General features: G+C 43.3%; 1 protein-coding gene across 1 annotated transcript in view; it reads right to left on the reverse strand.

Annotated features, from left to right (window-relative positions):
- PFKFB1 (6-phosphofructo-2-kinase/fructose-2,6-biphosphatase 1) overlaps positions 1-21,932 on the reverse strand; it is a 40,316-nt gene that overhangs the window by 8,871 nt on the left and 9,513 nt on the right. Inside the window, exons 2-9 of the mRNA XM_006765911.2 lie at positions 19,206-19,331; positions 16,501-16,594; positions 15,636-15,702; positions 14,262-14,336; positions 12,532-12,588; positions 10,190-10,311; positions 6,276-6,483; positions 3,686-3,832 (exon numbers count right to left, since the gene is read on the reverse strand). Of these exons, the coding sequence (XP_006765974.2) occupies positions 3,686-3,832; positions 6,276-6,483; positions 10,190-10,311; positions 12,532-12,588; positions 14,262-14,336; positions 15,636-15,702; positions 16,501-16,594; positions 19,206-19,331 (896 nt within the window). The remainder of the gene's footprint in view (positions 1-3,685; positions 3,833-6,275; positions 6,484-10,189; positions 10,312-12,531; positions 12,589-14,261; positions 14,337-15,635; positions 15,703-16,500; positions 16,595-19,205; positions 19,332-21,932) is intronic.

The raw sequence follows: 21,932 nt of genomic DNA on the forward strand, positions 1-21,932 counted from the left end.
TGAGAGTGCATGTGTATAGATGTGTTCAGCATGGTGGGTCTCTGGTGTTCCTATATGATTGTCCTAACAGGTTTGTAGGTATATATTGTACATATGTGTATGTATTTTTATAAATATGTGAGCTTTCCCTGGCCAGTTGCTCAGTGGTTAGAGCATTGGCCCATAGACCAAAGGGTCACGGATTTGATTCCCGGTCAAGGGCACTTATCTCGGTTGCAGGTGCTCCAGCCCCTGTAGGGGTGCATGTGGGAGGCAACCAATCAATGTGTCTCTCTCACATCGATGCTCCTCTCTCTTGCTCCTTCTCCTTCCCCCTCCAATACTCCCTAGAAATCAATGAAAAAATATCCTTGGGTGATGATTTAAAAAAAATAAATGTGTGGGCTTAAGGATTTGTGACTTTGCATATATGTGTGCAGCATGCTTATGGTGTGTACCTGTGGTATGTTTAGGGTTCTATGCTTTGTGTTTGTATATTTGTCTCATCATATGTAGTGTGCTCATGTGATTGTGTGTGTACAGGGTGTCTGAGCCTCTGAGAAAATGCCTCCGTGAATGTTTCTGTGGTCTGTCTTTCCATGTGTACCTCAGTGTGTCTGTGGCATGTGTATCTGTGAGTGTGTATGTCCCTGATTATGTTTCTGGTGGATATGTGTGAACATCTGTGTGCCTATGCCTGAAGCTTGTGTGAATTTGTGATAATATGCTTGAGGTTGTGTGATATACTGTGTGTGTGCCCATGGTACGCCTCTGTGCTCATGTGATGTAGAAATTTGCAAAGACTGCATGTGTGTCTATGGTGATTGTGATTGTGTCTGCATGTATCTCTAGGTGTGTCTGTAAGTGTGTATACCTCTGTGCGTATGGTGTAGCTGTTATTGGTAGATGTGTCTGAGAGAGAGCCTGTGTCTGACTAGTGTCCATGAAGTGCATGTCTGTGACTGTAAGCATACTGTGGTGAGTGTCTGTGACTGTGTGTGCAAATTTATGCACGTCCACAGCAGGGTTCTCCCATTTAAGAGCATCTCTCATCCCTCCTGCCCCTACCTCTGCTCCAGGATCTCTGGCAGATAAAGAAACAGTTATCCACAGACATCTCAGAAAGCAAGCATTAGTAAATCCCTAACAGTTTCAGAGTGGGCCTACGGGAGATACACTCTCTTTACCCAAAGGAGGAATCGAGAGCTCAGAGACTGTCCCTCGGGAGCATATGAGAACTCTGAGTCTACTTAAAAATCCCCAGAAGTGAGGTGGCTGCTGGTGGGGTGGGGAAGCGATGTTGGTTTTCCATCTGGTTGTGTGGATTCCAAGGATTAGACCTTCCTGTAGGGGAAGCAGCAGGCTCTGGTGTGAGGTTCACCTCTTCCCCAGCCCACAAACAGCTATGCATTGTCCAACTTCTTCAACTGGCCCTACCCATGGGAGAAAGTGCACCCTATAGGACACACAACATCCTTCCAGATTGGCTTTAACTTTCTATTCAGAGGCATTCTGAGAACCTGTTGCCAGTGGAAATGGTCACTGATTCCCCATTGACTTAAGGAAAACTGCCTAGCTTCTCTGAATTTTATTTTCCTCATCTGCAAAACAAGGAGAATTACAATGACCCCACAAGAGTGTTTTGAATATTAGAGGTAATATGTGCAAAAGAGACTAGTACAGGATATACAAGGCACATTTTAAAGACTCAGTAAATGGAACTAATTAACAATATATTATTGATCATGGAAAACAAACCAGAAACGTAGGCATCATTGTAAATTCTTGCTTCTTCCGCATCCACACCCTCGTAACCCATTGCTAGGATTCTATCTCCTAAATTTCTCTCAAATCTATTCCTTTTACCTCCCTCTTAGCCCCCACTGCTACAACCTTAGCAGCTGCACACACACAATACCCTCTTTGTTTAAGCTGTTCTCTCTGCCTGGCATACCACTCCTGATATTCTCTGTCTGGCTCACTATTAACCTTCCAAGTTAACATTGGCACCACTTCCTCCAGGCAGATCCTGGCTGGGCCACCTGTCCTGCCTCAACATCTGTGCGCCCACAGTCTAGCCTACCAGAGCCTGTATTACACACACTGCTTTGTATTCCTCTGTCTAACCTGTTGAGCCTGAAAATTCAGTGAAGACAGGAACCAAAATATGTGAAACAGATTTTGCGAAACAAAGTAGGTATCAAATAAATGTTTATATCACATGTGTGCAAGAAACAAACCATAACTGAACTCTTAGGATGAAGAGCTGACATTATTTTCTTGCATGTATCTTATAGCAAATACATGTGATATGCAGAACGATGCTACATATCCCTTTTTGTAAGTATGGGTATCGCTGTACATCTATCGTTAAGGACATATGTACACACACACACATACTTGTCAGTATTTATAGAGGCATACCTAGTAGGCAAGCAGGTTAACCTACCTACATTCAAGTTATTTGTATCTGTGGTGAAGTTTTTACTTTGGGGTCTAACAATCATAACCTATGTGCCGCTATCTGATATCAGTGTATCTACAGTGCAGGTGAAACAATGGAGAGGAAACAATGCCTTTTCAAAGAACTCATGGGCCCAGATAGTGTGGCTCAATGGTTGAGCATTGACCTATGAACCAGGAGGTCATGGTTCAATTCCCAGTCAGGGTACATGCCCGGGTTGTAGGCTCTTTCTGCAGTGTGGGGTGTGCAGGAGGCAGCCAATCAATGATTCTCTCTCATCATTGATGTTTCTCTCTCTCTCTCTCCCTCTCCCTCCCTCTCTTTCTAAAACAAATAAAAACATTTTAAAAAAGAGCTCATGGGAAAACCTGACCCAAAGAGAGATTGCCATGTGATAAGGGTCCGATAAAATATTCCTCAAGTTCTTCTTCGTTCTATCTCCAATGCCACTACTCTGGTCCATCACACCCTCACCTCTTCCTGGACGAATGCAGTCACCTCCATACCAGTTTACATGCTCATTCTGGCCCTCTTCCTACCTAGTCTCCACACGTGGCCAGAATGGTCTTTTTTATTTTATTTTTTAAAAGTGAATCACATTCAAGCCATCCCTCCTTGGCTTAGACTACATCAATGGCTTCCCATTTCTAGGTCAGCATCCAAATTCCTCAACACGCTATGAAGCCCTATGAGCTACCTTCCTTTCCAACCTTGTCTCCCGTATCTCCAGACCTCACAATCATTGTCCCAGCCTCTCTGCTGTTCTAGCCTCCATTCTCTGAACATGCCATGCTCTAGTCTCATCTCTGGGCCTTCACATGAGCTGTTCCTTGCCACTGAAATTAAATTTATTCCCTCACTCCCAGACTGTTTTGCCTGTTTCTTTTGTCATCTCCACCTTCATCTAGGAAGCTTTCCTTGTAAATCTCACACCATCAAGTCTTGTCAGAAGCACCCTCAGCCTCCATAGTCCCTTGTACTACCCCTCTCACAACCCTTTGTCACATGAGATGCAGTGTCTTATTTACTGTCTGCATATGGGCTCCATGAGTTCAGAGAACTTGTCTGTTCTGGCCTTCACGGCTCCTCAACACACAGAATAGTGTCTGGCACATGACTGGTTGTCAAGAAATGTTTGTTGAATTAATTAGGTTACCATAGGAGCCAGCGGAGACAACCCAGGGTATAAGCTGAGAGTGAAGCCCCACCATCCACCAGGAAATCCATTCCCCTAAGTCTCACCGCATCAATCTCATTCAGGGCCTTCCACTGCTCATAGGGGACGCCCAGGGCCTCAGCTGTCTGGATAGTCCTCTTCATGTGGCTGGTCCACACTTTCAGGGAGCTGATGTCCTGGGACTGAATGAAGTTGGCCAGGGCATAAGCATACTGGAAAGTAGTGGGTACAGATGAGAGGAGGGGAGAGAGAGATGGAAGAAGACAGGGTAGCCATGAGAACAAGCGCAGATCTATCACAAATGGTAGAATGACGATGAACAAGCAAGAATACAGTTTAAATGTTTCCAATTTATAAAAAGCCATATACTTTCCCATGTGACTACGGATCAAGGGAATAGAATAGAATAGAATATGTGCATTTATGTGTGTGTGTTTGTTTATTGTTGCTTGTTCACTGAACGCCCCCCCTCCCCCGTCAGTTATTCATTCCTTCAAAGAGTCCACCTCTAACATTTGTGGAGACTGGGACAAGAGTGCATAGGGTGGTTCTCCACCCACAGTCCACCTCCCTTCTCTTCCTGCCTCCATCCTGCACTCATAGATGCCTTGAGTTCAGGTTTGTGGATAATCCAGTCACATGACCAAGTTCTGCCCACATCATATCCTCACAGATCCCCCTGATCCACAACCAGTGACCCTTTGGCCACACCTTGACCTAGGGGTGAACACTCCTGTGATATGGTCTGCTTTTAGGTAGGCAGACTCTGTGACAGGGCCACACAGGCACTGGAAACAGACACCAGACCACAGGGCGGCGATTTCTTGGGTTCTGGGTACTCAGAGTGTGGTCTAGATGTGGTGGAGTGGGATTTGGGGAATATTTCTCTTTGAGTCTTTGAATTCTTATTGCTTTAGTAGGGGTGCTGGTACCCAGGTTCTAACCACATTCAAACATGTGCTAAGTGTGGACCTGCACTGAATATCAGGGTGTCCTGTTCTCAAGACACAGCCAGTCCAGGGAGGGAAACGGTGACAGCACCGAGAGAAACCACGAAGGGCGGGCGGTGGGAGCCCCGAGGAGCCAGTGACTCACTCTCCCCTGCGTCCAGGCACGTTATTCTGTGTACAGATGTGTGTGAGGAACATGGGCACAAATGCAGAGACACAGGCACGCGTTTACACGTACGAATATGGGCACTGGGTGCACACATTGGCGGGTTCTGAGTCAGCAGCAGTCAGTGTGCTCTGGTGGAAGAGGTGAGCTACTGTAATGGATGTGGTGACAGTCCCTGGGAAAGTGCGTGGTGCGCTGTGCCCACGCGTGAAGGTGGGGGCCAGGCGGGCGTGTGTCCATGCTCACATGTGTGTGGAGATGGCCATGTGTCCAAGCTGGGTGCTGAGCTAGGTGGGCAAGGATGTGGCCAGCCCCACCCAAGACAACCCTGCAGGTGGTGCCAACGAGATGGGGGTGATGCCTCTGGTGGCCTTTGACTCTGCTCTTGAGGGGAGTCCCTCTTGAGGGGAGGCTGCCAGTGTGAAGGCCATGGAAAGGGAGCCACGAGGATAGGTGCAGTCCCTTGCCTGTGACAACGCCACCTCTGTAGTGGGGCTGCTGAGGGCAGCCAGGAAGGCCTGGTTTTCAGTCCTGGCTCCCGCTGTGTCTGACCTGGGGCTGCTCTCTGCTCCTGTCTGGGACTCAGCTTCCTTATCCATAAACTGGTGATGGTAATGCCCACCCCACAGAGCTGCTGAGAAGATTAAATGAGGCCACAAGTGTCCAATGAAAGAGGGCGTTTCCTCCCTGTGCACCCATATCCCATTTGTCCCATCCCCAAGCGATTCCCCCAGCAGGAACCTGTGCTAACAAGTCTAGGCACAGGGCTGAACACTGGGGAAAATGTGTCCATTTAGTGAGCCAGCACCCATAACGTGCAGGTCACCATGCTTAGCTGGGTAGAAAGGACTCATGCCATAAAGTCAGAGATGGGCCAGTACTGGGAGAGATGGAGCCCAGGGCATGGTAAGCTGTCTGGGGACTGGAGAGGACAGGGAAGGGCTTCCTAGACCAGACCATGGAGCAGCAACTGGACCCTGGAAGGGGGTGTGGGAGGTGGGGCAGGAAGGAAGCAGTAACAGGTGGGAGATAAGTGCTAACAGTGTGATGATCTGCAGTGGGTTGGAGGGGGTATAGCATCAGCCCTGAGTAAGGGAGGAGAAGATGGATTCAAGGGTAGGACACTTCAGGGTAGCTGTCTGTGCAAGTGGTGGTCATCAGCTGACAGAGGAAGGCAGCCTAAGTGTGGAAACTGCACAAGTAAAGGCATAGAGTTGTGAGGAAGATGAGGGGACCAGTCAGGCAGGGGCCAAGGTGCTTATCATGCTGGGGTTGGAGAAGCAGCCAGATATGAGCAGGACTGGAGTGCCAAGACCTAGCTTCTCAGCCTTGCGGCTCCTGTGGGCACATGGTAGCATTCAAGGATGGTTCAAGACTGAGTGGCTATCAGGGCAGAAGAGTGGGAGTGACCAGAACCTGCTTCTACCCTGTCACCGAGACTCCCAATCCTCAGGACCCAGGTAGTGGCTACTCCACCCACCTGTGGCACCCCCTGGTCCAGATCAGCCAATGCCTCTGGGTACATGGGGCCTTCCCTACCTGCTTGCCCCGAGCTGAGAGGCCAGAGTCACCTCCAATGCGGCCTCTGAGGTTGAGTTCACTCTCACCATGCCGGCATAGGTAGATGGAGCGGGGTGTGACGTGGATGTTCATAAGATAGTATACTGTGCGGCTCTGGATGTGGTCCTGCACTCGGTTCACCATGTAGCGTGTGCCCACGTCGAAGATCTTGATGTAGGACAGGTGGCTGGGCCAGTCCAAGCAAGAGCAAGGGCAGTTCAGGGGCTGATGGTGGAAAGGCTAGTCCCAAGAGAAACCCCAACTACACACCCTGCCTTCAAGCTTCCTCCACAACCCAGATTTCACCTACCTTTTCTCTAACAAGATGCCATGCCTTTTCTTATTCTAGGTACCTGTTTCAGAAACTTGCTTCCTGGCCACCTTCAGAAGCTTACTACCTGCTACCATCTCCCTCTGTATTCTTTTCTCAGTCTCAACTTGAGCCAGGTTGTCTTTTCACCTTCACTTATAACACTCCAGGCATCTGGGGTTCTGTCTTCTGTGGTTCACACTCCTGACATACTTGGAGAGAAGCAGTAATCCTCTGTGTCTCTGGATACCTCCAATATCTCCCCAGCAGTTCCAAACCTGTCCACTCCCTCACCCTTTCAAATGATGAGCTGAGCTCTGCTTCTCTGTTCTTTGAATCTCTGCTTTGATATATTGTAATTGACACTCTATAGGCAGTTACCAGATTGTGTCTGTGTGTGCTGTGTCTCTGTGTTTATGTATCTTTCCTTACTCAGAAAATGGAGTGAGTTAGGTTCTTTCTCTATTGGCCAGTCAACAAACATACCCTTGTCTGTTCTAAGCATTGTGCTTGGGAGTTCTTAGGTCAGTTAGGAATATATACTTAGAAATGCATGACCAATGCTCAACACCCATTCCACAAACATACTCTAAGGTGTGCCATGTGCTGGGCATGGGAATACAGATGTGGTTCACAACATCAGTGGGGAACTTGTGGTCCTTGCTTAGAGCCACTTTTCAGTCTCCTCAATTCTTTGTCATGAACTAATAACTATATGCAGATTGATAATCAAATTATTCAACAACCTGTTTGCAGAGGAGCACTAAATGGGGGACTTTGACTAATCAAGACTAGAACCATGGAGCAAGACTTTGAGGCATCTGCTGTGCCAGGCACTAACTCCTAAGTTGTTTTATTATAAGGAGTTCAGGGTGATCCCTGGAAAGAGGTGGGGGAGGCTGGGGCAATGGGGTGACACACTAGCAGCCCTGTGTGCACAGTAACAAAACCAAGTGAATGGAAATGGCTGTAGGTAAGGCGGTGAGCGATGGGTTTGGTTTCAGAAAGCCTCCCTGGTTTTCCTAAAGAAGGCTTTTCTATCTGCACCATACTAAGTATGCCCTTTCCTGTCATTCATGTCCAATGGTCCCATAGGGCATTCATATTTGCTGAACATTTTGGGAGCTTCTGGCAGGGAATGCAGACTTCAAAGTGCATGAATCCTCATAACAATCATAGGAAGCAGAGATTATTATCTCTGTTTTATGGGCGAGGAAACTGAAACAGAGAGAAGGAAGTGATTTGCCTAAGGTCAACCTCTCCAAGGACTGTCAGAGCTTAAGGGTAGAAAATATATGATGTAGCATTGTTGTCTGGTTACTGTCTGTTCCTGACACTAGATTCTTGGTGGCTCTAGGAGAATTTCCAAATTCCTCAGCTTAGTCTGACATTCTCGGTGCCTTCACACACTGGTCTCATTTGGCCTCACCTCACTGTTCCAGGCCCATGCTCATAACTTCTGTTTTACTCTAGCCTTTATGCTTTTTCTGGGTGTTTCTCTGTATTCCTCTACTCTTATTCAGATTTAACTAGGCCATTATGAAGTGCTATTCTCTTTGCTTGAAAATATGTTCCTTGCCTGGTCTCCAAAGTTGAGCCCCTACGCATCCATCCTTCTAGAGCCAGTACATTCACTCTCTCTAGGAAGAATTCTTTAAGCCCAGACATGTGAAGTCACTTAGAAGTGTTTCACACAAAAAAGTATTACCGTAGCTAATACTCTACTCTACCACATATAATTTAAAATAAAAATCATAATCTATATTATAAGGAGGTTCTACCAAGTTCTGGTTTTATTTTTACTATTTTGACTACCTTAATGCTGGAAATATAAAATATTTCAAGATCATGTTCTTCTTATTTTTGGTAGCCTCTTCCTTATTGGTGCCCTAAACACATGTCTAATCTACCTAACTGAGTAAACTTGCTCTTCTACACCTCTTCCTCCAAGATGAGCTGGGTCTTCTCTTCTGTGTTCCTCCAGCTCACTTGTTTGATCATCCTCGCTATTCTGATCAACTGCGTACTCATTGTCTTCCCCATCCAAATGGTCAATGAATCAGAGCAGGAGCAGGGACAGACCTTCGCTCTTTGGGTTCCTAGGGCAGAGCTTAGGGCTGGGCCCTGAGGCATGGACTATAAATGTCAGTTCATGGAAAAATGATTAAAGTCAACCGTGATACTCAAACTGATTCATCAAACACTAACTGAGCACCTGCAGGAATATAAGTTGAAGGCTAGAAGGCTAGGGGCTTTCTCAATGCCACTCTCACCTCAGCTCCTCTCCTTCAAATTTCTTTCACCGTAGGCTGCTAGCCCCTATGCTGCCTGTGGAAACTGGAAAAACTTACACTTTCCTCAGGGCAGAAACAGCACCACTCCAGCACATATGCCTTGTTGAGAAAAGTAAGTATACCCTTGACCTAAATATCCTTGCACAGTGAACAATCTTCACAATTGTACCTAAGGTTCTGCCCCTTGCACTGTGTGTCTAAGCCTCATGTGACACTTTTTATGACTTAGGGATGTGAGAAGGGAAGAACCAGGCTGAAAGTTTGGAGATAAGCGTTTGAGTATATATTCTGCTACTGGTTCATTATGTGGCCTCAGATAAGCCCTTGCCCTGCTCTGGGTCTTTCAGGACTTCAGTTAGACAGAGTTAGAAGGATGTTGTTGAAACTTCTTAGGGTAGTATTTAGCTTGAAACCTCCTTACCCCTCTTGGATTACAAAGAGTCTGAGTGACTCTGAAAGTCTCTTCTCATCACAACCCATTTTGGAAAAGGGAAGGGCTCTGGGAACAACGTATGTCAAAAACTTTCATCTTCCCTGTACTGACAGCTAACACTTCTCCCATCTTTATCTGGTATTAGGAATAAAAGTTTCAAATTTTTCATGTGTCTTCCAATATTTCAAGGCACTATGGAAGCTACCTGATAATAGAACCCACCTCTCTTGCTCTTATTTACACTCCCTATGTACACCACAGCCTGGAAGGACCAACTACTTATTGATTGAAGAGGTATACATGGGCATTGTAAGAAGAGACATGGCTAGGAGACAGAATATGTGCTTAGAATCCTAGCTTTAATGGTGGGAGCTTGGGCAAGCAGTTTTAGCTCTCTAAGACTCAATTTCTTCTTCTTGAAAATTTATGATCATAAGACCCATTTTAGTGCCCTTTACAGGGGATTCAATGAAACAAAGAAGGTGAACATGTTTGGAATCTGAAATGCCATCCATGAGTAAAGAATACTTTTCAAAAAATAATAGCAACAAAGACAGGAAGAACTATAAATGTCTGTCCACGCCCCCCACCAGAGATCAGGTACCTGATATGTCCATATTGCTCAGGAAAATACTACTTCAATCCTCTTGTGAACACCTTGCACATCAATGAGTCACCACCTCATTGATAATTAGAACTAGGAGGGTCCTTGAATACAAATCAAGTCCAGCTCCCTGATTTTACAGATAGAGGAGCTGAGTGAGGTCCAGAGAGGGAAGAAATGTCCCTAGGTCCTACAGCATATTGAAACAGGGCTAAGCATTCAGACCTGGACTGTGGAGTTCTGGGCTCTTACCTGTCCAGTTCATCATCCAGGGGTTGGTAATTGAGCTCATAGCATTCAATTCTTTTTAGAAAGTCTTCCAGAACCTTTTCTCGGTCACAGTCTATGTAATCAGGGCTGCCGAGTTTCACTTGCTGGGAGAAGAGAGAAGGACAGAGGGACCGTGGAAGACAGAGATTCTGACAGGGCCCTTGGGAAGGGCCGTTAGAGATCATTGAATAAAACATCCTTCATAATAAAGATGGCAAAATTGGGAGTTGGAGAAAGGGTATTGCTCAAGTTTATAAAATGAGTCAGTGGAAGAAAATCTGGACTGTGTGACTCCTCATTACTTATATCTCTATGTGGCCAAACAAGGTCTGTTGCATTATATTCAGTTCTAGAACGCACTGTTTAAAAACATTTATAAGAGGCCTGGAGATTGTGCCATGAGAAATGGTTGAAGAATAGGAGATATTGGCCAGGGGTCACAATAGCTTACATGTATCGAGTGTTTCCTAGGAGAATATGGTATGTTTGCTTTGGGGCTAGCATCTCCAGTTCTCTCAATATCTACCTTCTCCACCCATCTCAGTGAATGGCACTTTCATCCACTCAGTCAACTGAGCCTAAAAGGCAACTGGGAGTCATTATAGATGTGTCCCTTTCTAACATTCCTCTCCTCTCAGCAGGCACCAAAATCCTCTCCACTATATCTTATAAATATCTCTTCAATTGGCCTGCATTTTCTTTTGCCTGAATGTTCATGATAGCTTTGTGACTGATCACTCTGTCTAAAATCTTGTTACTTCTGCCCAGCTGGTGTGACTCAGTGGTTGAGTGTCGACCTATGAACCAGGAGGTCATGGTTCTATTCCGGGTCAGGGCACATGCTCGGGTTGTGGGTTCAATCCCCAGTAGGAGATGTGCAGGAGGCAGCTGACCAATGATTCTCTCTCATCATTGATGTTTCTATGTCCCTCTCCCTTTCCCTTCCTCTCCGAAATCAATAAAAATATATAAAATAAAATCTTGTTATTTCTGATGCATTTCCCATACTAATAGCCAGAAGGATATTTCTAAAATGCACATCTGACCATGGAATTCCCTTGTTTAAGACCTTTCATCATTTCTCATATACTTGAGGACAAAGTATGAAATATTTTAGCGGGTGACTTATGGTTTATCATGATTGGGCCTGAAATGATTTTTTCATCTTCATCTATTACTCCCCTATTCCTCTGCACACTTTGCTTTAGCCAACCTAAGCAACTTACAGTTCCCTGGAGATGCCATACTTCATACATGATAATCCCTTATTTCCTATTCTTTGCCTGCCAAGTTCCTATGCATTCTTCAAGATGCAGGTCAGCTATTACCTTCATTGAGAAGCCTTCCTGATGCATCCTACCCCTCTCATGCAAGGTTAGATCCTCAACACTGTTCCCACAGCCTCCTTTATTCCCTCATCTTAGCATTGATAGCACAGAATTATGCCTATAAAGTTGTCATTCTTTCTCACTAGACCGAGCACAAGAGCAAGATTCTTCTCTATCCATTTCTATGTCTCTAATACCCAGAATGGCCCAGCGCAGGTGTATAGATTCATTTTCTGTTGAATCAATAAATGGATGGATAGATGGATAAAGAGGAAAGAGAGGGATTGGGCATGTTCTGTGCCTGTAGAGGCAAAAATAGGACCAGTTGAATGGAAATTACAAGGAGGCAGATTTCAGCTTGATTGGACTGCACTTGATGAAGGTGATGAGCTTCTTGTCACTAGAGGTATGAGGAAAAAGTCTAGACATTCACCTGAGATTTCAAGTATCTGATGGAGGGTTGAAGATGACTTCTAAGGTCTCTTTTGTCCCCAAACTCCAGTAATTTGATGAAATGAGGAACAATACAATATGGTAAGTGATCTAGCTCTAGACCACATGCCTAGAATCTAAAAGCAGTGATAGCTCTGCTGTGAATCATGGGGCAGGATAAAGAGCTTTTGAGGCAGATAGCCAAGTCTGAGGTCCAGTCCCAGTTCTACCTCTTTTTGACTCTATAAACCCTTGACAAATCACTTTTCTTGGAACCTCAGTTCCTTGTTTCCAACACTGAAATGATTCCTAACATGCAGGTTTGTTGTGAAAAAATCAATGAGAGTAAAGTTTGGAGCCTGGTGCATATTAATAACTCTATATATGTTGGCCTCATTTAATTTCATAGGAAAGTTGTAGGCCACAGTTGTTATGGAATGCTTCCTGTAGGAAGTGGGAAGAGAATCTTGGGGAAGAATACCTCCTTTGATCCTATAGAGGTAATTTTAGGCATGATCCAAGCCTGAAGCAAAGTAAGGAGGAAAGGTAACTGGGGCTCCTTACCTTGATGTTTTCTGCAATGATACCAGGGTCATTACAGATGGACTCAATGAAAAACACCTATAAGAGGAACAGAAGAGAGATTTCCAGGAAGGAATTATGTTTGATAGGAGCTTGACCCCTTCTCAATGGCTCTGATTCATCACTGGGGGCATCTCTGACAACATAATTTCATTCAGTGGTGCTTTTAAGAATTCAGATTTATTTTCTTTCTTTCTCTTTCTCTTTCTTTCTTTTCTTTCTTTCTTTTTCTTTTTTTCTTTCTTTTTTTTTCCCAAAGAAAACTTTTAAAAATTCCCCTTCCCCTTTTACATCCAGATCCCCTCTGGCAATAAAATTTGTTCTCTGTATCTATGGGTCTGTTTCTGTTTTACTTATTCATTTGTGTGTATTTTTTAGATTCTATAAATAAGTGAAATCATATGGTATTCATCTTTTTTGTCTGACTTATTTCATTTAGTATAATACCTTCTAGGTACATCCATGTTGTTGGAAATGGCAATTTTCATTCTTTTAATTGCTAAGTAATATTCCGTTGTGTGTGTATATATATGTGTGTGTGTGTGTGTATGTATATATACATCCTTCTTGGAGCACTATGTCTTTCTAAGAACCTAATCGTTCTCCATATACCATATCTTCTTTATTCATCTATTGATGGACATGGAGGTTGCCTTCACATCTTGGCTATTGTAAATAATGCTGCAATAAACATAGGGGTGCATATATCTTTAATTAATGTTTTTATCTTCTTTGAATAAAAAAAAAAACCGAAGTAGTATTTCTGGGGCACATGGAAATTCTGTTTTTAATTTTTTGAGGACTCTCCATACTGTTTTCCACAGTGGCTGCACCAATTTACATTCCCACCCACAATGCATGAGGGTTCACTTTTCTCCACATTCTCACCAACACTTATTTGTTGGCTTTAAAAATTTTTTAAGTGATTTTTCAGAGAGAGGAAGGAAGGGAGTGAGAAACATTAATATGAGAGAGAAACATCGATCAGTTACCTGCCCCAACTGGGGACCAAACCTGCAACCTGGGTATGTGCCCTGACTGGGAATCAAACCTGCCACCTTTTGGTGTATGGGATGATGCTCCAAGTAACTGAGCCACCTGGCCTGGGCTTGTTGACTTATTGATGATAGCCACTCTGACTGGCATGAGGTGGTATTCACTGTGGTTTTGATGTTTAGTGATCTTGCGCATCTTTTCTTATGTCTATCAGTCATCTGTATGTCTCCTATGGAGAAATATATATTCAGGTCTGCTACCCATTTTTAATTGAATTTTTTTGTTTTTTTTTAATATTGAGTTGTATGAATTTCTTATATTTTGGATATTAACCCCTTATCAAGTATATCACAAATATCTTCTCTCATTCGGTAGATGTTTCCTCCCGTTTTTGTTCATGGTTTCCTTTGCTGTGTTTACTGGCTTTTAGTTCTTATATATGTGTTTTGTAGTGGTTCTCTCTCCACTTTCCTCACACCCCCTCCCCCAAGTGTCAGCCTATCAGCCATCATTTTCATTGCCTAACGTGGCACCTCTCCTTTCCTGTTCTGTTCTGTTTTGCTGCTTCTAACCATGATCTGGATAGTCATTTCAACCAAATTAAACTGTTGAGCCCATGGTAGCTGATTTGGCACCGATGAGTCCTCTGGTTTGCCTTTCTTTGGAGTTTGGGCTGGATCAGTGGGCTCTAGATAAGAGTGGCAGTGTTACCGTACCTTGTAACCATGTTCCTTAGCAAACTGCAAAATCAGTGACCGTCGTTCTCTGGTAGTGTTGGTGGCATCAAAAACCTAGAGGCACATGATGAGATTGGTTTACTATGAGTCTGGTGCTGATAGAACGCCTACTCTTTGAGCATCCCTGTGTTTAGCCAAGTGGAGTGCTACCAGGAGGAGACAGAACTTGGACGGGGTGACAAACAATAGGAGAGATTTGGAATTGGCTTGTGTCATTTCTCAAGTACTTATTGAGTCCTAATGTCTCTCCCGAAATGTAGCAGGCTTTGTAAGTATAATAAGACAAGAAAAAACTGTGGGGTTTTTAAAAATATATTTTTACCAATTTCAGAGAGGAAGTGAGAAGGAGAGAGACACAGAAACATCAATGGTGAGAGAGAACCACTGACCGGCAGCCTCCTGCAATGTGGGCATGTGCCCTGACCAGGAATTGAACCATGACCTTCTGGCTCAAAGGTCGATGTTCAACCACTGAGCCATGCTGGCCAAGCAAAAAGTGTGGGGTTTTATTAGGGTCATTATACAGGTGAAATAGCTTAGCCTTTGTGGAAGGATTTGCCTTAACCAAGGTCACCGAGAGTTGCTGACAGAGCAGAGTTAGAACTGATTTCTTATCTCCTAGGTGAGGCTTCTTCCTTCCTTATCACCCTGGAGCGCTTTAAGAACAGGAAACAACTCTCTAGATCCAGCACCTTAAATGGGACAGTTTGCATTTTTGAGGATCTTTTCCCCTTTTAGAATTTACAAATCCTATCTCAAAAGCCTGAGATTAGCCCTAACCGGTTTGGCTCCGTGGATAAAGCGTCGGCCTGTGGACTGAAGGGCCCCAGGTTAGATTCCGGTCAAAGGCATGTACCTTGGTTGCGGGCACATCTCCAGTGCGGGGTGTGCAAGAGGCAGCTGATCGATGTTTCTCTCTCATAGATGTTTCTAGCTCTCTATCCCTCTCCCTTCCTCTCTGTAAGAAAATCAATAAAATATATATTTTTTAAAAAGCCTGAGATTAAACTGACTAAAATGTTTAGGAAATCTCAGAACTCAAAAATGTTTTACTGTAGTTTAAATTGTAGTGTAGTGCTGCTAAATTCCTGGGAGTGGTGTGGGAGGTATAGTAGTTAACTGTAGATTCAGGAGCGACACAACCTGGATTACAGTTCTGTCCTGCCACATACATACCATGCCATTTTTGGAAATTATTTAATCTGTGTGTCATTCTTCTGGGATATAAAATGGGGTATAATATCTATCTCAAAGTACCTAGAATAACGTGTGGAACACAGTGAACGCTCAATACACATATAATCTGTTCTCCATCCCAGCAGAAACCCTAGGGAACAATACAAATTTCTTTACCGCAACATGGCCCTCCTCACGGCTGAGATAATCATGAACATCCTTCAGGGCTGCCAGAGCACACCGCCTGTAAAAGGAGAAAGAAACAAACACCCATCCTCAAGATTGGTTCCTTTCCATTTTTCTGCAGTATCTTTTGCACCATCTCTCAGATGTCCTAGATTAAATTATTCACCTATTAAACATCTACACAAGGTGTCCTATCTTCTAGGCACCATGACAAGCACAGAGATGTCACACAGGGGAAAGTGGCTCTGTGTGGACATCTTAGGGGCAGGTATAAAATGGCATGCCCAGGAAAAACTGAATGACAGAAGCCATACTATTAAAGGCTCCATCCCTTGAGTTAATAGAGCTCAAGCTGAACTGCTTCTTGAACCCAGTTAGAGGCTGAGTGTATGGTCTGTGAAGGAGAAGGCATTAATTTATGGTTTTGGTAAAAATCTATTTAATGATTACTCTTTTCAAGGTTCTATTATGAAGGCATGGATCAATAAGTGAGACACAGGCTCTTTTCTATAAGTGCTCAGTCTTGTAGAGGAGAGAGACCTTGAGGTTGAATGGATGTGATTGGAGAGATTGGAATATGCCAAGCTATTGAGACTCTTGTCTCAAATATTAGCCTGAAAAGTTTCCATTCTTTCCTGTCAGAAGTAGGAGACTGTTTAAAGTTTTTAAGCAGGGGACAGCTATGACCAGAAACAGGTTGTAGGTAATATGGTAGATGGGCTGTCCAAACCACCCTTTGAGAGTCTAGAGGACCTCTTTGCTAACCCTAGTGGCTCTGCCCTAGTCCCCCATCACCTGGATAAAGCCCTCCCTCAGCCAGGGAGCAGCGTAGGTCCCTAAAATGTTAGATACTTACTTCCTGATAAGTAGGGCCTCCATGTTGTCTGGAAGAAAGAATTCGTAGTTCTTGTAGCTAACTGCCTCTCGTCGATACTGGCCTAAATTAAACACTGAAAGCAGGGAACACTGGTGAAGAGTTTGGGAAGATCTCAGTAGCAAAAACATGTCCTTGTTGGGAGGGAATTTGGGGGTAGAAGAAGGTATAATTTGTAGCTATATAATATGCTTATAAAGCTTTAAATTTTGTCTACCAGATTTATTGTTCACAACAATCCTGCAAAGTGGGAATCACCATTTCCATTTTACAAATGAGGAAACTGAAGTGCAGAGATGGTAAGTAACTTTCATAGTTAATTAGTGGGGAACTGGAATTTAAACTCAGAGCTGTTTGATTCCAAAGCTGGTGGTCTTTCCACAATTTTTGTTTATCATAAACTCCAACCCTTTTCATGCTCTACTCCATTGGAAAGATAAAGAAACTGAGGTCCAGTGAGTAAAATCAATCACCAAGAGTCAAACAGTGAGTCAGAACTAGTTTGGGCTTTCTGAATCGTAGTCCAATGTTATTATATCTTTCTGTATCCTGACAGAGAAACTAAATTTAAGCCCTCTCTATGGCCATATTTCTCATTTGTAATGGTAGAAAAACACAGAGGAGGGAAGGAAAGGAAAGGGGGTATAGGCAATAAGGTAAAGTAATCTTTCATGCATTCAACTAATAAATTTTTTTCTGATGCCCACTCTGTGAAGAAGGACATGACTTCTGGGGTCTCAGAGATGAACCATATTTGTGTGATGAGGCTCTCAAAGTCCTCAGAATCCAGCAGACAGGACAGAGAACAAATCAGTAAACAGAGCTCCCATCTAGTTTGCCAAGTGCTCTGACAGAGCCATGCAAAAAAGTAAGGGGAAAGGAAAGACTAATTAACTTTGGGTGATCTGAGACTTCTTGGAGAAAGCAGCATTTTAATTAATCCTTTCGGGGGGCAGGCCTTTTACAGGCCAACATGGGAGATAGGGTGGAGGGGGGGAACAAAGTCAATTCCAGGTAGAGGAACAGCTTGAGCAAAGGTAGGGCATTGGCAGAAGGCAGAGCATGTTTGGGGGATGGTGAGTCATCCACTGTGATTGAGGCCTGAGAGGCTTGTAGGGGCTGATTGTAGAAGTCCTTGAACAATAGGCTAAGGAGCTTGGAGTTAAGACCCACCCACCACTGTGTTATGTGCCTCCTGCACTCAGGAGAGGCTCCTGTGAGCCTGTAGGTCTCCAGGAGAACTGTTCCTTCTGTCCTCTGTTCTGCGAATGCCCTACTTCTCCTATAGGACTCAGCTCAAATCTAACCTATCTGGAAGCTTTCACTGCCTTCCTGTTGGTAATTCCTCTGTGAGCCCCCTCAATACCATGATCTGGGACTCCTAGGTGACATGAAGTACTCTTATGCATCACAACCAGATGGAGAACTCTTCAAGGACAGGGTGCGAATCACATCCATTTTTGCATCTCCAGTGCCTAGCATCGGTTTGGCACATGAAAAAGCATTGGGAAACTCTTCACTAGTGAATTAGAGAAAGCGCATTAAGGGAAAGAAGAAATGGGAGGAAGACAGGAGGAGACTCAGTGATGGTGGTGAGGTTGGGAATGGGGCAGATAAATAAGGGTGTTGGGATGAGCAAGAGAAAAGAGAGAAAAATAGTGGAGGAAGGGAGGGTACATGGCCAATGTGGGATTCTTTTCTCTTCCCACCAGTAGAGCCAAGTACGAGCCCTGGTACAGTGAGTGTCAGGCTTTGGAGTCACAAAAATGTGGGTTCATATCCTGGTTCTGTCACTTATTGGCCATGTGCCCTTAGACAAGACACTTCACCTCCCAGGCATTAATTTTATCAACTGTGAAATGATGGTAACAGTTCCTCCTTCCTGGGTGTTTTAGAACTGTGAGTTCTGTGAGGACAGACATCCTGACTTACTTGTCTTTGTTTGCCCAACATCCAAACAAATAATTAATGCTTGAGTGAATACATGAATGCCTCAGAGAACTGTTTTCTGCACTGGAGAGTAGTGTGTGCCATTTCACTAGAGAAGTCTACTTGCCTAGTGCACATGTAAAGGAGGAACATGGCCCAATAAAAATGTTCAGCTATGTTGATATTCTTTAAAAGCATCAGCGTAGTCATCAGGGAATAAATAAAAACCTTTGGTAGACTTCCTTACGTTTACTGCTAGTATTCTGAATTGTGTATGATGTGGGGGCACCCTATCTTTTGGTATTTAGCTTTAGTCTTGTCATACTTGAGAGACAGAATTAAATATGATCTAGTCCCTTGCCCCGCAGAGCAGGTCCAGGGGAGAGAGACCCAGGCACATGCTACAACAACACACTATGTAATTAGTGTTGGCATACAGGGGGCTGTGGTAAGGGTTTGTGGGGAACTCAGAGGTGCACGGTCTTGAAAAATGGAGCTCCTTGAGGAAAGATATTTAATCTTACTAGTTTTCCTGTCTAGCGCCTAGCCTGGGGTAGGATACAGAGAATGTGCTCAAGAAATTTTAAATTTTATAACAGTATAATGGTAGTAGTAGTAGTAATAGCAGTAATAGTAGCAGTAATAGTCCACATACTATTAATAACTGAGACTTTCCTGGTACTGAGGCATACTACCTTACTCTGTTTTCAGCCAGTAGCCTGTAGGGGGCTGTATAACAAAAGGTTTCAGAGACTTACCTTTAGTTGGTGTTCCTATCCAGTTCAGATATCGGGTGAGCTTCGTAGAGATGTAAGTCTTTCCTCGAGCTGGTAAACCCACCATAATCACCATTGTGGGGGAATTGGTAAACTGGGGTATGGTTGCTGGAAGACAAATAGACCCTCAAAAACTTGTCTCTAGGTTCATATGATCTTCTAGTATCAACGCAGGGATGCAGAATTTTATAACTATATAAAAATCCCTGGAAATTGCAAATTGACTTCTCTTGAATTAATCAAAAAACTGAGATTGTGGTGCAAACATCTAACCTAAAATCTGGAGAGACAAGCTTCTTCAGGGACAGTATCCAGATCATTGTTTATCTTTCATAGATACTACTGAACATATAAACTCATAAGAAATTCAGCTAAGCATGGTTAAGGAATTGCTAAATGTTAGCTGTGGGCTAGTGTAAGATGTGAAGACCCTGGGGGCTGTAGACATAGGTGGTTTTGCATCCTCTTGTAGACTTTTCCTTTAGTAATTCCACCAAGTGCTGACAGGGAGGACCGAGAAGAATCCTGAGAAAGACGTTGTATTCTGGCTTGGGAAGGGAAACAAAACAGCAACTATTGCTGAAAATTTTCCCCAGACCATTCTCTCTACATACCCTATGGTAGAAAAAAGCCCTAATCATCATGGGAAAAGACAATAAAACTGTAGCTTGAGAGCACAAGAAAAGGAGGGAGCATTCCCAACTACTTTTATGAAGCCAGAGTAACCCTGGCCTCTGGTAATCAGAGGTACCAGATATACCAAAACAAGACTAATAGAATGCCAAAAAAAGCCCTAGAGTCCAGTATCTCTCATAAACTAAAATGCAAAAAATCCTCATGAAAATATTGTAAAATAGAATCCAACATCACATAAAAAGAATCATAGTGGAATTCTGTCTAGGTATGTAAGATTAGATGAATGTTCAAAAAAGTCAATCAACATAATCCATGATATTAACAAACTAAAGAAGAAAAATATATCAATTCATGAAGAAAACCACTTCATAAATTAAACACCCATTAATGATAAAATGTACGGCAAGTTAAGAATAGAGGTGAATTACTTTAACTTGATAAGGGACCGCTACAACAAAAACCTACCATTGTTGTTACCCTTGAAAGTGAAAGCCTGAACGCTTTTCCCATAAGATTTGAAACAATGTAAGGATGTCCACGCTACACTCTTTTGACATAGTACTGAAAATTCTAACCAGTGCAGTGAAGCAGTAAAAGGAAATAAAAGGCATACGATTTGAAAAAGAATCAATAAAATATTCCATATATGTAGATGTCATGATTATATACATAGAAATTCCTCCAAACTATAAAATACCTTAGAACTAGGAAGTGAATTCAGCATGGTTGCAGGATACAAGGTCAATGCACAAAAATCAATTGTGAGACTTTCACTTCCATCATTAGGAGCTCCATGTACCTACTCCCCCAGTGAAACAAGCAAAGCTGGCAAATATGAAAACAAAAATAGGGCAATCAGTTAGTAAGTAGTAGAGCCTAGAGCAGTGGTTCTCAACCTGTGGGTCGCGATCCCTTTGGTGGTCGAACGACCCTTTCACAGGGGTCGCCTAAGACCACCCTGCATATCAGATATTTACATGACGATTCATAACAGTAGCAACATTACAGTTACGAAGTAGCAATGAAAATAATTTTATGGTTGGGTCACAACATGAGGAACTGTATTTAAAGGGCCAGAAGGTTGAGAACCACTGGCCTAGAGCATAATAGCAGTTGAGACTGACAGCCTAATAGACAGATCAGGGAAATAGATAGTCAACGTGAGCCCAAAGGCTCCAGGAGCAACACCACAGGGAAATAGACTTAATTAAAATAGCCTAACCAAGTCCCAGAGCAAACAGTTATATACATATGCATTGCTCAATAGTGGGGATATGTTCTGAGCAGTGTCATTAGCCAATTTTATCATTGTGTGAACATCATAGATTTCACTTACACAAACCTAGATGGTATAGCCTTCTACACACCCAGGCCATATGGTATAGTTTATTGCTCCTAGGCTGCAAACCTATACAGCACGTTACTGTACTGAATAGTATAGGCACTTATGCCCCAATGGTAAGTATTTGAGCATCTAGACATAGAAAAGAAACATATGAAGAAATTTACTCAAAATGGATCAAAGACCTAAATAAAAGCTAAAACCATACAGCTCAGAAGAAAACCTGGGCATAACTCTTTGTGACTTTAGATTAGATGTTTTCAGGGATATAATACCTAAAGCAAATGCAACAAAAGAAACAATAGGTAGGTTTCAAGACAGTCTCTTCAATAAATGGTGCTGGGAAAATTGGTCAGATACATGCAAAAAAAATGAAACTAGATCATTAACTTACACCATACACAAAAATAAACTCAAAATGGTTAAAGGAGTTAAATGTAAGATGGGAAACCATAAAAATTTTAGAAGATTCCATAGGCAGCAAAGTATCAGACATATATTGTAGCAATATGTTTACCAATATAGCTCCTAGGGCAGGGGTGGGCAACCCTTGGCACGCGGCATGCCAAAACTAGCAAAATCTCTGACTCAAAATTCTTCTGTGTGCCAAACTTAATTTTTTGTAAGTTGCTTACACCAACTTGATATCTCTTAAGGTGTACGTATGTGAAGAACCTTGAAGAAACAATAAAATTCATTTCAGCGACAAAAACACAGTATATGATGATGAT

Source organism: Myotis davidii, unplaced genomic scaffold, assembly GCF_000327345.1.
Source record: "Myotis davidii unplaced genomic scaffold, ASM32734v1 scaffold1960, whole genome shotgun sequence".
NCBI classification, from domain to species: domain Eukaryota; kingdom Metazoa; phylum Chordata; class Mammalia; order Chiroptera; family Vespertilionidae; genus Myotis; species Myotis davidii.